The sequence below is a fragment of the Urocitellus parryii genome, chromosome 12 (assembly GCF_045843805.1).
Source record: "Urocitellus parryii isolate mUroPar1 chromosome 12, mUroPar1.hap1, whole genome shotgun sequence".
Lineage (NCBI taxonomy): Eukaryota > Metazoa > Chordata > Mammalia > Rodentia > Sciuridae > Urocitellus > Urocitellus parryii.
This window is the reverse complement of record NC_135542.1, coordinates 43,836,215-43,850,121: the sequence shown is the minus strand read 5'-3', so window position 1 is coordinate 43,850,121 and position 13,907 is coordinate 43,836,215. Positions and strand designations below refer to the sequence as shown.

At 46.9% G+C, this 13,907-nt stretch overlaps 1 protein-coding gene across 2 annotated transcripts in view; it reads right to left on the bottom strand.

The window, feature by feature from the left end:
• The window catches only part of Vsnl1 (visinin like 1), a 60,978-nt gene that overhangs the window by 4,948 nt on the left and 42,123 nt on the right, over positions 1-13,907 (bottom strand). The window contains exon 2 of one of the 2 annotated variants that reach the window (XM_077791997.1): positions 2,662-2,877. The exons of the other annotated variant lie outside the window; for it this stretch is intronic. Within the exon in view, the coding sequence (XP_077648123.1) occupies positions 2,662-2,877 (216 nt within the window). The remainder of the gene's footprint in view (positions 1-2,661; positions 2,878-13,907) is intronic. 2 annotated transcript variants of the gene reach the window in all.

Below are 13,907 nucleotides of genomic sequence, written 5' to 3'. Positions count from 1 at the left end.
CCAACTCCACTTAAACTATTCTTATCTAGTTTACCAATGGCCAAGTCTCCAAATCTAATTGTAAATTGTAAATTGGACATCTAGGAGCTGGCTTGGTACTGTCCCCAGGGTCCCTGCATCTGTGAGCTAGCCTGGTCATCACTGCCAAGCCTGGAAAACATGACCAATTTCACAGGACACTGTGACCATCATGGAGTAAGATAAAAAGAGAATCACTCTGTAATTATGTCTCAACACAGACAAAACACGAAATAACATGCATCCCAATCCCTGCTAATATAAATGACTGTAGCTTCTCCACCAATTATAGATTGAGTCTTGGGTAGTCTTCCTTCCTGATGTGGAATTTGCTGAGGTACCTAATCCTAGAAGCATTCCCACTCTCTGGAAGTACCCAACCTAGAATGAATCTCTACTTCCCTGAGTCCTCCAACCCCAAATTACCTTACAAAAGTCCATATCCTGTAAGTACCTACCCTCTTACTGAATTCCCCACGATTGCCTCAGGGCAAGGGGTAATAAACTCACCTTGTCACTGACACTGCAGGTGTGTTCTTTGGCTGATGGGCGCTGACAAGGGTTCAAGAAGAGTTTGGGGGAGGATGGGATTGGTCATCAATTGGATGGGTGGACAAGTAAAAGAGGAATAAACTTAGAAAAGCCTATTGTGTAGGAAGGTCATAGTGACCTTGATGAGAGCTAGGAGGAATGTGGAAGAGGAACCAAAGATTAAAGAATGAGAAAGGTAGAGGGGATATGGTGGCGCACACCTGCAATCCCAGTGGCTTGGGAGGCTGAGGCAGGAGGATGGCAAGTTCAAAGCCAGTCTCAGCAAAACCAAAGTGCTAAGAAATCAGTGAGACCTTGTCTCTAAATAAAATACTGTTAGAGTCTGTAAACAAGTCTGGATGGCGCCTGGCATTTTGCCAGAGGGAGTGGTTTGAGAAGTAACGCCAGCAAGCCATTGAGTGTGGAGATTTCTTATTGGTTGACTGATGTATCTAGTTTATGCTAATTAAGATAAGCTGTGTGGAATGTATAAATACCGCTCCTGTCCTACAATAAATGGCTCCCACTCCTGCTGTATCAATCTACACAAGTTCCTTGTCACCGCTCCCCCCCCCCCCCATTAGTTTGCTGTAGCCGGACTGCGGCAAAATACAAAATAGGCTGGGGATGTGGCTCAGTGGTTGAGTGCCCCCACGTCAATCCCCAGTACCAAAAAAAAAAAAAAAAAAAAAGAGAGAGAAAGGTGAAAAAATGAAGTCACATGTTCAGAATTTTTATGCTGTATTTTCAGAACCAGTTTGGGAGGATATTAATTGAATGAAGTGGAGACAATAGAAAGCTAAGATACTAGTTTACTGTGCATGTGGTAAGGGGAGGGAGCCCTGAAGATAGAAGGGAAGTAGCTACAAGGGAGGATCAGAGAGTTCAGACCCCTAAGAGAGGGTGTGAGTGAAAGGGCCCCATCTTAGAGGCGGCAACCAGATCTTTCTGTGTGGGGCAGGCTGGGGAAAGAAAGGTCTTGATCTGAAGCAGGGAGTGGTGTAAGAGTACAGTGTGGACACTGAGGGTTTGGGACACTTGGGTTTGGGCTGCTTTTCTTATCATCATTACCAATTCTCATTTGGGGACCCACTCCTCCCAAATTTCTGCCCTTGGGGTTGGGTGCCCTTCACCCCAGCTCCAGGATGGACTCTTGCCTACAGAAAGTAGTGCATTTCTTTCCCCAAGTTGTAGTGGCCAGGACAGGGCTGGGCCAGCACACTGAGACAGTCAGGAAAAGCCACTGGCCTACATCAGCTGCTGCAGGCATGGGGTGAGGTCCCAGGAAAGTACAGCTGTGAGCTGACCAAGTCCTTCTCCTCGGGGTGTGTGTTCTACGACATTCTCTCACACGAGGTCATGGGGGTAGGTGACTAATGCTGTGACAGAACGCCTTCTTGGTGAAGGTCAGTTGGGCTAGGTGGGGGCGGGCACATTGGGGTGGCAGTGCTGGGAGGAAGGCCTTGCTGGGAGAGGAGGTGTGGGCAGAGATGAGGGCAGTGAGGGAGGGGGCAGTGGGGCATGCTGGGGGAGGGAGGAAAGGAGAAGGCCCAAGTGAGATGGAGGTTAGAGGAGAACCCGCAAGGCTAGCATGCCTGGAGTGCAGCATGCAGGGAGGGCAGGGAGCGTCCAGGCCAGAGCAGAGGGCAGAGGAATGCTGGGTAATTGCAAATACAACAAACAAGGACGTTGTGGAATGGTGGGAATCTGGAGAGAGGTACTCTGGAGCCCCTGGCTGCCTCTGATGCCCACCCCAGGAAGCTGGTATAAGGAAAAGGGGACCATGTCCAGCAAAGCAGGGCCACAAGGGCCCAGAAAAGTGCCTAATAACATCTTTTTTGTGCAGCAGACTTTTGTGTTTGTGGAAGACCTTGTCGTCTGTGAGTGGGTGGTTAAAAGGCCAGCAGGAAGGGCCCAATACTGGTTCTGGGACTTCTCCAGGCTCTGTGCTGCAGTGGGGAACAGAAGCAGGGGAAGTGAAGGCCTGGTGTGTGACCGCATGGCTCCAGGCAGGGAAGAAGAGGAGCCACCTAAGCACAGGCCCTAGGAAGCTGTTTGGGGGACCATTCTCTGGTGCCAGCTGCCCCCGGCACAGTCCCATCTGAAGCCCACCTCAATTATCTCCAGCATTTCCACCCGGGTGATCTTGCCGTCGCCGTCCAGGTCGTACATGTTGAAGGCCCAGTTGAGCTTCTGCTCGAAGCTGCCCCTGGAGGTGATGGACAGGGCGCAGATGAACTCCCGGAAGTCGATGGTGCCATCCCCGTTCTTGTCAAAGGTTCGGAAGGCATGCTGCGCGAACTTGGAGGCATCTCCATAAGGGAAGAACTGCAAAGCAGAACACACAGGTCAGAGGTCAGCAGGGGAGGGAAGTGAAGGTCTTTGGTCTTGGCCCAGAGAGAGCCAAGGGCCAGAGGATGCCGGGGCAGGGCCTGCTCCCATTCCGGTGCTTCTGGGAGGGTGGGAGGCAGAAGGGAGGCCTTCTCTCCTTGTGTCCTCAAGCACAGGTTCCAACCCTTTCCTTCAGGTGAGGCTGGTGACATGTGATTTGGGGGTTGATGGGGCCTGGAATCAGTCAACAAGCACCCGGTGCCAGTGCTCCTCCTATGTGGCCCCTCTGGTCACTCTCCTCCAGGGGCAACTGAGGCAGGTAGCAGCCTGGCAGGGTGGTGCCTAAATTTCTCCCCAGGGGGCTGGAGGGAGGTTGCTGGACATGGTTTCTCCCCCTCCACCTCCAGAGCCCAACCCAAACTCGCCTCCTCCCTCAGTGAGTTCTGGTTTCTGACTTCTTTTTACAGGGAATTTTCTTTTGCAGAACAGACATTTAAAACCCATTAAAAATAGAACATGACTGGGCTTATTTTCGAGAGACATAAAGAGGTTTCTTCACAGAGCCAGCCGTCATGGAGGGTGCGTGGGCGACAGAAAATGGACAGGCAGAGAAAAAGGAGGCAGAGACCCAGAGGAGACAAGACCTCAGAGAGTCAGTCTGGGCTGGCCTGGGTCTCTTTGGACAGGAACCTAGGCCATCACACACAGCAGGGGGTTCTGACCTCCAACAGGAGGACATACCTCAAAGTCAAAAACAAAAGCAAACCATGTGCTATTCAAAGTGGAGAGGCCAGGAATGGGGTTCTGTTTCTGGGCGAATAAAACCAGCAACTACAGGGGCTACAGCAATACTGAGGTGGCTCGCCGGTGTTCTTATTTCTTTCTAAGTCATGCTACTGGCTAAGGGGACCTGCTGGCCGGCTGTCTCTGTGTCCCTATGGCTGTCATCCTTTAGGGGCATGGGTACATATTTCTCCTTGAACATCTCTGCATTGTGCTCAGTGTAGCTTCACCCTCCTCCTACACCCCAAAGCACACTGGAAGGAGAACAATCCCCCAGAAATCAATATGCCTTTCCACATAAGGATTCAGCACACGAGGCCCTGAGAGGAGACAAGTATTCCAGGGGCCGGAGAGGCTTGTAGAGTTGTGTTTGGGCAGCACTTTAGAGCCACGGGTTTCAGTTCCTATTACAGTGCAGAGCATTACCCCAACCTTTAATGGCTTACGGTGATAGCAATCATTGTATTATCTCAGAAAATAAAAATTTGAGGACTACTATGGTCTAGATAAGTGTTCCCCAAAAGCTAATGTGTCAGACAGTGCAAGAAGGTTAGGAGGTGAAATTGGGTTATGAGAGCTCTAACCCAATCCGTGAATTAATCCCCTGGTAAGGATTAACTGAGTGATAACTGCAGGCAGGTGGAGAGGAGGGGAGGAGGGGAGGAGGGGAGGAGGATGTGCCTTTGGGGTATATATTTTGTCCTTGTTGAGCAGAGAGCTCGATCTGCTTCCTGGTGTGATGTCTTGGGCGGCTTCCCTCCACCACACTCTGCACCACATCCTTCCACCATGATGTTCTTATTTCCTTGCCTTGGACAGTGAGGAATGGGGCCAGCCACCTGTGGACTGAGACCTCCAAAACTGTGAACCTTCAAGGAAACTTTTCCTCCTAAAAATTGTTCCAGTTAAGTCTCTTTGTTACAGTTATTTAAAAAAAAAAAAAAGCTTACTAAAACAAGGACCACTTCTCTTTTCATCACATGTATCTTTCTGTGACTGCGAAAGACAGTGTTGTCCTCTGTTTCCTCATTGTCTGCGCATCTTCCTTCCATTCCTGCTATGCTTCATGGGTGATTATTCATCAAAATTCACTGAGGCCTTTTCCACCTCAGGCCCTTGTCATAGGAGCTGGGGATGCAGAGACCAATACTTCAAAGTCCCTTGCTCTGGGACCACACAGTTAATGGGGGACTCAACTTGAAGTTGGCCATGGTCATGTTATCTGCTAAAGAGCTGGAATACGGGAGTGGGCAAAGCATTCCTAAAGCTCAGAAAATGAGCAGTGGTTCAAGGAGGGGGCCCTTTCCAGTGGGAAAAGTTTTCCTTCCTCTTTGACCAGCTCAGCACACTTCCCATGCGTTTGCCAGTGGGCCTTAGGGTATGGAGCTGAGGACAGGCTGGCGAATGCTAAGTTTGAAACGGAACAGTTTTGAACTTTTAAAATTCAAATTAAGCAAGTTTGCTCTTCACACACCTTGTGCGTGAGCGGCCTTCCTCCCTTTCTGGGTGGGTGCGGTTTGCTAATGTGTTCATCTGCCTTATGGTCAGGGGCCGGGGTACAGCTGGTTCCTGAGATCTGCCCTCGGGGAGCAGAGTGGGGGGAGTCATTGGCAGATTCCGAGTCCCCCGCATGCAGTTTCCCTGCCGATGTGCAGGGCCGTGGGAGCAGTGGGCGTTTTTCTTCATTACTGTCGCTTCCTGGCATGGGATGCGTCCACTTCCTTCTCATAGCATACTTTTAAGTTAAGGGATCTTTGACAGCTTTATCTAAAAATAGCTGGGTACCTTAGGTCAGTATATTAAAAATTAATTTAAACCTGGAAATCCTTCAGAGAAAAATCGATCACAAATTTTGAGCTATAAAAGTTACATGCGGCTTGCAGAAGGTCTATTTACTGACTTCAGCAGCCACATGTTTCCTTGGGCAGAACTGAGTGTGCTCAGGGGCCCTCAAATATCTAGAGGGGTCATTTCTTTGGAAAACTCATCCTACACTGTTCTGAATGCTTTGAGTTTTTCTAATCAGAAAATACTCCTTTTTTGATGAAATAATCTAACTGAATTTATCATCATGAAAAAATAAAGCCACAGTTCCTTTAATCTCTCTAGAAAGAAATCAGGGTCTTGAACCCATACTCATTTCTTTTGGAGGACAACAGGGACTTGAGAATGACATGTGTTTTTCACAAACTGTTGCTCAAAATTTGTTTTGTTTTGTAAATCCTATGTATTTTACTTCAACTCCTGTATTTCAATGTTGATATGGAAGTAATTTGGGGTGGCAACAATAACTACAAACTAATGAATAATAACAGATAAAGCATGTTGAGGTTGAAAAACTGCATCTATTTATTTATGCAGAATTTATAAGGGCTCTTTATCTTTTTTAGTTCTTATAACAAAACCTGACGTTGCAAATTCTATTTGGTAGATGAGAAACAGCCTTTGAAAGATGAAGGTTCCAGGTGTCTGTGGCAGAGACAGGATTTGAATGCAGATCTGTCTGACCACCTCTGCTACACCTTGAGATTTGTCTTGATCAAGTAGCTAAGGAAACAAACCTAAATCCACATTTGAAGAAGCATTATATAACTCTTGGCCTTCTATTGCCTCTAAAGCTTGAAATTCTCTGCTGTATTTCTCTTCACCTGCTGGCAGCATCCTGTAGTGCAGGGAATTTAAAATGCCACCAAGGGATAGTTTGAATGACTCATTTAGTCTTTAACTCAGCAAATATTTATTGAGCAGCTACTATGTGTCAATAGCTATATTAGCAGATAAAAATAAAAATAGAAGATAGAGCATTAAGGATAGTGGGGGAAATACATATTAATTAAACCACCACATAAATCAGTATAAAATCCCCCTATGATAATTGTAAGCATATAGACCCACAAACAAAAGTATCTGAGATGATACAATGAGGTTGACACTTAAAAAAAAAAATTAGTATGTCACCCTCCCCTCCCCCACAAGCAGGTGGCTGACAGTTCGTGGCTTTTCATCATAGCTTAGAATTTAAGGGTCAGGAATTTTCATGACCACACAGATCTTCCCTGTTCCACACCCCTCCCATGAAGGACCAATGGACCAGTGGGCAGGAGAGGAGCCCTCGGCAGACAACTGGCTTCTTTGCATGATTCATCAGCTTCACTGCAAAAGCCTATAGAAGTGGGCCATCCCTGTGTCCCTTTCTGTCCAGCAGTACAAGACATGGCTATGGCGAATGTGAGTCCTGTCCTTAGCTCTACAGACCACAGTGGCCACAGAAAGGCTGTGTGATGGCTGAACAAGAATGGATTAAAAACACGGGGCACCTTCCTCTGCAGCCCGCCCCAGCCCCCCTCTGTACCTTCTCACACTACACATCTCTGGTAGTTGGACTCGATTCGTTTCCTCTGAGAACCACCCCCTCTCCCACCATCACGGGTGCCCTCCTGCCTCAACACGATGGGGAACCTGGCTCTCCCAGCAGCTCCCCAGCCTGACTGGGGAGGGGTCGTCTGTGCAAGCCAAGCCTTGAGCCAGACCTGTCCCCGCCCCCTGTGATGGCCGATGTGCTGGGCCAGGAGCAGCAAGGCGACTGTGGAGGACAGTCTCTCTCCAGGGCTCTGCCCTCGGCCCCTCCTGGCAGCGGCTGGGCAGCCCTCAGCCCTCTGAATGGATTCTGCCCATCAGTTGGCCAGAAGTAAAGCTCACGATGAGACCAAACATCGGAGGATCCCGGGCTGCTCTGCCACCAGTCATGGAGAAGCATGTGCTCAGTCCCTCCTAGGACCCAGCTGCTGTTAGAACTCTGCTACCAGTCAGTTCTGAACTCTGTTCTCTAACGTCTTGATGCCTGTGAACCCACACAGCCAGGTCCCCAAGCTGGGGTCTTCTGTATCGCACCCCTGGGTATGGTTGCTCCAGCTTTGAGGTCACTTCCTTCACCTGCTGGGGTCAACAGGGCTTCCAGCCCCCCCAGATGGCCTGGGCTTGGACCCACCCTCAGGTCCTGCCCCGACACAGGAGTGATCATCCCCTGAGTGACTGAGGCCCGGGGAAGGTCCTCTTCACAGGCTGACTCAGCTGACTCTTCAGAAGGTCAGGACTTGAAGGAGGACCATTATCCTAAGTATCTTCCCGTCCTTCCACGAAGGGGCTTGGGTGGGACCAAGCCCAGCATTGGTTTGTCAAAGCCCTGGCTCTTCCAGCCTCACTGTCCACAACTGAAGTTCCTTCCCCCTTCTGCAGCCGCCTGAAGATAGGGCCCTGGACTCTGGGCCCTGACCTCCCCTGGCCACACTGCAACTCTGAGGGGACCTGGAGGGGTCTGTGGCTCACACAATCCACCTGCTCTTTGCTTTCAGCCTGTGTGGCTTGCCCACCTCCTGCAAATGACTTGCAACTCCTCACCCCGAGGGCTGGGGCTCTCAGCGTGGGGTCCAGTCTCTTGAGCAGCCTTCCTGCACCCTGGGAAGCATGTGGTTGGCGATGGGTCTCAGTGCTCAGGAGCTGGGCTGCTGATGGCATGGTGGCATGGTATCCTTTAGGGTTAACTTGGTGTTTGGCTGTGGCCTCCAACTCTTCGTGACCATGGGGCCTAGCCCAGGACAGGCCTTGTTGCCTTGGCAGCGTTCCTGCCCCACTAACATATACACACGTCTCATCTCCTCGCTCTGCTCTCTGGCCCTCCCAACCATCTTCCACACAACTCTAGAGGGAACAAGGTTACTCCCAGATGCCAAGACCCTCTGGTCTTGCCTCCATCTCTGGGTCCACTCTGCAGCTGTCTCCTGGGCTTTTTTCACTCTGGGCCCCTGACTCTGCTCTCTGGCCGCAGGCAGGCCATGGGGGCTTTGTCAGGCTTCTGCAGGTGTCTGAAATGCTCCTTTAAGAAAATATTATTTATTTATTTAAATTAGGTATGTATGGCAGCAAAATGCATTTTGATTCATTGTACTCAATTGTAGCACAACTTTTTATTTCTCTGGTTGTATACAATGTAGCATCGTACCATATGTGCAGTCCTACATGTGCCTAGGGTAATGAGGTCCATCTCATTCCACCATCTTTCCTAACCCTGTGCCCCCTCCCCTTCTCTCCTCCCCTTTGCCCAGTCACAGTTCCTCCATTTCCCCCACCCCACCCCCGACACACCATTATGGATCAGCATCCACTTATCAGAGAGAACATTCAAATGCCTTTGGTTTTATGGGATTGGCTTACTTTGCTTAGCATGATATTCTCCAACTCCATTCATTTACCTGCAAATGCTATAATTTTATTCTCTTTTAATGCTGAATAATATTCCATTGTGTATATATACTACAGTTTCTTTATCCGTTCATCTATTGATGGGCATCTAGGTTGGTTCCACAGGTTAGCTATTATGAATTGAGCTGCTATAAACATATGTGGCCATGATACTGTAGTATGCTGATTTTAAGTCCTTTGGGTATAGACGGAGGAGTGGGATAGCTGGGTCAAATGGTGGTTTTATTCCAAGTTTTCTGAGGAATCTCCATACTGCTTTCCAGATTAGTTGCACCAATTTGCAGTCCCATCAGCAGTGTATGAGTGTACCTCTTCCCCCACATCCTCACCAAAACTTATTGTTGCTTGTATTCTTAATAGCTGCCATTCTGACTGGAGTGAGATGAAATCTTTGAGTAGTTTTGATTTTCATTTCTATTACTAGAGATGTTGAACATTTTTTCATATATTTGTTGATCGAATGTATATTTTCTGTGAAGTGTCTGTTCAGCTCCTTAGCCTATTTATTGATTGGTTGTTTGTTGGGTGTTAAGTTTTTTGAGTTCTTTATATATCCTGGAGATTAGTGCTCTCTCTGACGTATGTGTGGCAAAAATTTGCTCCCAAAAGGTAGGCTCTCTCTTCACCTCATTGATTGTTTCTTTTGTTGAGAAGGAACTTTTTAGTTTGAATCCATCCCACTTATTAATTCTTGATTTTATTTCTTGTGTCCTAGGAGTCTTGTTGAGGAAGTCGGGGCCTAATTCGACGTAATGAGGATTTGGGCCTATTTTTTTCCTCTAATAGGCGCAGGGTCTCTGGTCTAATCCTAGGTCCTTGATCCACGTTGAGTTGAGTATTTTCCATGCTGAGAGATTAGGCTTTGGTGAAATGCTCCTTTTCTGCCCTTGGCTCAGTTAACCCCATTCCTTCTTCAGACCTCACTTCAGTCTTCCTTTTTTCAGGAATGCCGTCTCTGAGCCTAGGTCAGCCCCCCTTATTGCATGTTAATTACTGGGTCCCCTCTTGGTGACACTTATCACAGTTGCTCATAGGTGCTAGCTCATGCTTTTCTCCCATTTGGCTGGAAGCCAGGGAATGGTTTGCTTTTGTCACCATAATAATCCCTGGTTCTGGTACAGGGCTAGGCACACAGTAGGTACTCAGTAAATGTCTGTCAGATGAACAAGTGACTCAGCAGCAGGTGTTTTTCAGGCCCCTGGAGCCAGCGGCAATGGCCAGCCACAGGGTTGAAATGAGTGGTGAAGCTTCCTTACGCCAGCTGTGCTAAAGAAGGCTCGCCATTTGGCCTTCAGACTATTCTCGTTACTACTTGAGCTGATGATTCACGAGGGGTGAATCATCCCAGAGCAGCACATGCAATCCGTCACGTGCATGGGAAGAGGAGAGAGACAGTTCCCCTTAATTAGAAATGGTGAGTCCAAAAACAGTTTCCTGCCAAAGTGTTCATTCAACAGATCCTCGCAAAAGCCCCAGTGGTGCCAGGCTGTATGCTGCGCTCTGTGTGGGTTGGAGGAGGGTGAGGAGAAGCCTTAAGCATAGAAACTGGGCCTGGTCCCTGCCCTCCAGCAATGCAAAGCATCGGGTGGATGCAGCCCAGATGGGAGCTCCTTCCCCTCGTGGGCTCCCTGGGAGGATGTCAAGAACAGATCCTACCCCAGCCCCATGGGCCGCCCAGGTCCTGAGTGGCTTCTTAGAGCTGCCCCTCCACTGCACCGCTGGGGAACAGGATGTGTTTTCCACTGCACCGCGGTCTTTATCACAAGGCAGGTACTATTAGCTCACGGCTTGCACAGTTACATCTATCATTTGAGAAGAAAAGTTGTCTTAGACTAAATTTCTAGAAAAGGAGCTTTTGCCTCTCTGGTAAGCAATTTTCATTTATGTCCTAGACCAGGTCCCTGTGCATGTGTAAGCTGTATACTGTAGGTGGTTTATAAATGCTTATTGGACCAGGATGGATTACAGAAACAACTTGTGAAGGAAAAGATGCTGGACTAAGAGACAGTGTGTCTGGGTGTGGCTAAGGTCAAGCCATCTTCTTTCTGAGGACTTCATTTGCCTTGATGTAAAACGAGGGAGACACCCTGCACAAAACTCAACTCAAAGCGGATCAAAGACGTAGGCACTAGAACAGAGACCCTGCGCTTAATAGAAAAAAAGTAGGCCCAAATCTTCACCATGTTGGTCTAGGATATGACTTCCTTATCAAGACTCCTAAAGTGCAAGAAGTCAAGTCAAGGATCAGTAAATGGGATGGATTCAAATTTAAAAACTTCTTCTCAGCAAAGGAAACAATAAATAATGTGAGAAGAAAGCCCACAGATTGGGAGAAAATCTTTACCACATGCATTTCCGATAAAGCATTAATCTCTAGGATATATAAAGAACTCAAAAAACTTAACACCAAAAAAATAAACAACTCAATCAATAAATGGGCTAAGGAACTGAACAGACACTTCACAGAAGAAATACAATTGATCAACAAATACAATTTACATAAATGCAAATCAAAACTACTCTAAGATTTTATCTCACTCCTGTTTGGATGGCAATCATCAACAATACTGGCAACTATAAATGTTGGTGAGGATGTGGGGGGAAAGGCACTCTCATACATTGCTGGTGGGACTCCAAATTGGTGCGATCACTATGGAAAGCAGTATGGAGATTCCTTAAAAAATTTGGAATGGAACCACCATTTGACCCAGCTATTCCACTCCTCGATTTATACCCAAAGGCCTTAAAATCAGTGTACTACAGTAATGCAGCCATGTCAATGTTTATAGCAGCTCAATTCACAAGAGCTAAACTATGGAACCAACCTAGGTGTTTTTCAATAGATGAATGGATAAAGAAAATGTGGTATATATATTCAATGGAATATCAGTCAGCTTTAAAGAAGAACAAAATTATGGCATTTGCCAGTAAATGGATGGAGTTGGAGACTATCATGCTAAGCAAAATAAGCAATCTCACAAAACCAAAGGCCAAATGTTTTCTCTAATATACAGATACTAATTCACAATAAAGGGGGTGGGGCACTAGAGAAGAATAGGGTTATCTTAGATTAAGTAGAGGGAAGTGAAGGGAGGGGAGGGGAGGGGTTGGGGGGATAGGAAGGAGAGTAGAACGGAATAGACATTATTACCTTATGTACGTATGTGACGGCATGACCAATGTGATTCTACAACATGTACACTCAGAAAAATGAGAAATTCTATCCCATCTATGTATGATATATCAAAGTGCATAAATGCATTCTACTGTCATGTATATCTAATTAAAACAAATAAAAAAGTTAAAAAAAATAAAATGGGAGAGAATTCAGATAAGCTTCGATCTTCCTTAGCTTTTACTGATCCTGGAAGTAAAACAAACAAACAAATAAACAAATAAATAAATACTGCAGAATAAAGAAAATAATTAATTTACAAATGGATGGTACTTTCATGTTTTTGGATTTGTCATTAACCAAAGTGCCTATCTCTGCTGTTCCTTGTATCTCATGCCCTCATTATAGGATCAAATTTTGAAGGTGAATATCTCTTTATGTATCCCTATGCCTATATCTAGGGTGTTTTTACCTACGTCTATATCTTATCTCCATACACACACCTAAATTCCAGTCTATTCTCTTTCTTTCTATCTCAAACCCTGTCTTCACTGAAAGTGTCACAGACCCCGAATGGATCGTCGGGGTCCTATATAGACTTGAAAGTCAAATGAACTCTCTTTACTTCTGTCCAATGCACAATTTCCCCTGCAGATTGTGTCAGTGGCATCTTGATTTGAGGAAGGAGATTCTTCCTGTACATTTCTTGATGAACAGTCTTGAGCCACCAACTTGTGGTTGGTTCCCATCTATCACCAAACTAGGAGGTCAATAGTACATCATGCTGTGGAAACTGCCAAGCATTTTCCTTTAGAGTCATTCTGCTAGATTAGAAAGAAGACTGTTTTATTAAGTTTAAAGTGAAAGGAGTTTTGAAACTAGGCAAGAGTTCAGGGTCTTTGGAGGTGCTGGTGGAGGTGTGGCCTGTTGGGGAAAGGTGTTCTCGTCCATTGCTCAAAGTGGGTGGAACAACAAATTCACAACTACTTCTGAAACTGTTTATTTTATTCGCCTTCCTCACCAAGAATGAAGTGGTCTCTTCAAGGTCAATTCCCATTCCATCCTACACCCCCGGTCATTTCACAGTGTCACAGTGACCATTATGAAACTGCTCAGCCTGGTTGAATCTCAGAATCCTATTAAAATTGCCCTAGGCCAGTGGGCCTGGGATCCCAGGGAGACAGAGGTATTACAACAAAATTGGTGACAGCAATCACAGCCCGAGGTAGGGAGCTTCCAGCTGCAGAAGTTGAACATGTTTGTGAGAAACGAACATCTTTCGGGCAACTGCCTAAGAAGGTGTGCCCTCCATTCCCTGGAAGGGAGGAGTCTTCCTGCCAACTCCAACATGTTCCCCATATTTATCTCTTCCTCCATTACTGCCCTGACTTTGAATTCTGCCCAAATTATACAAACTCCACAAAGTCCCATCTCTGCCATCAGAGGCCTAAGACAAGAGCCGGTTACAGATCAAGAGCAAAGAAGACATACCATGCAGAAGGTGAGGGAGGATGGTATGCCCGGGGTCTGCGATTGATGTCAGTTCTACAGTTTACTAGACATAGGGCCTTGGGCAAAGGGTTTTAACCTTTCCAAAGCCTTAGTTTCTTCATAGGAATACAGGAGTGAGGTGGGGGAGGATTGGCTACTGGGCTTTCTGGGCTTAAATGCATTACATTTACATTGGAATCAAATCAGAATGACTGGGATTAGCTACCAGTTCTTCCTCTAGAGAAGAGCTGGGTAATGAGGGGCGGGCGGTGGGCTCCCTTCTCTAGATGGACTAATAATGTTGTGAGGATAAATGTGTGTGATGAGTCCTGCCCAGTGCTTGGCTCAGAATAGGTGTTCAGCAAATCAAAGATGCTAT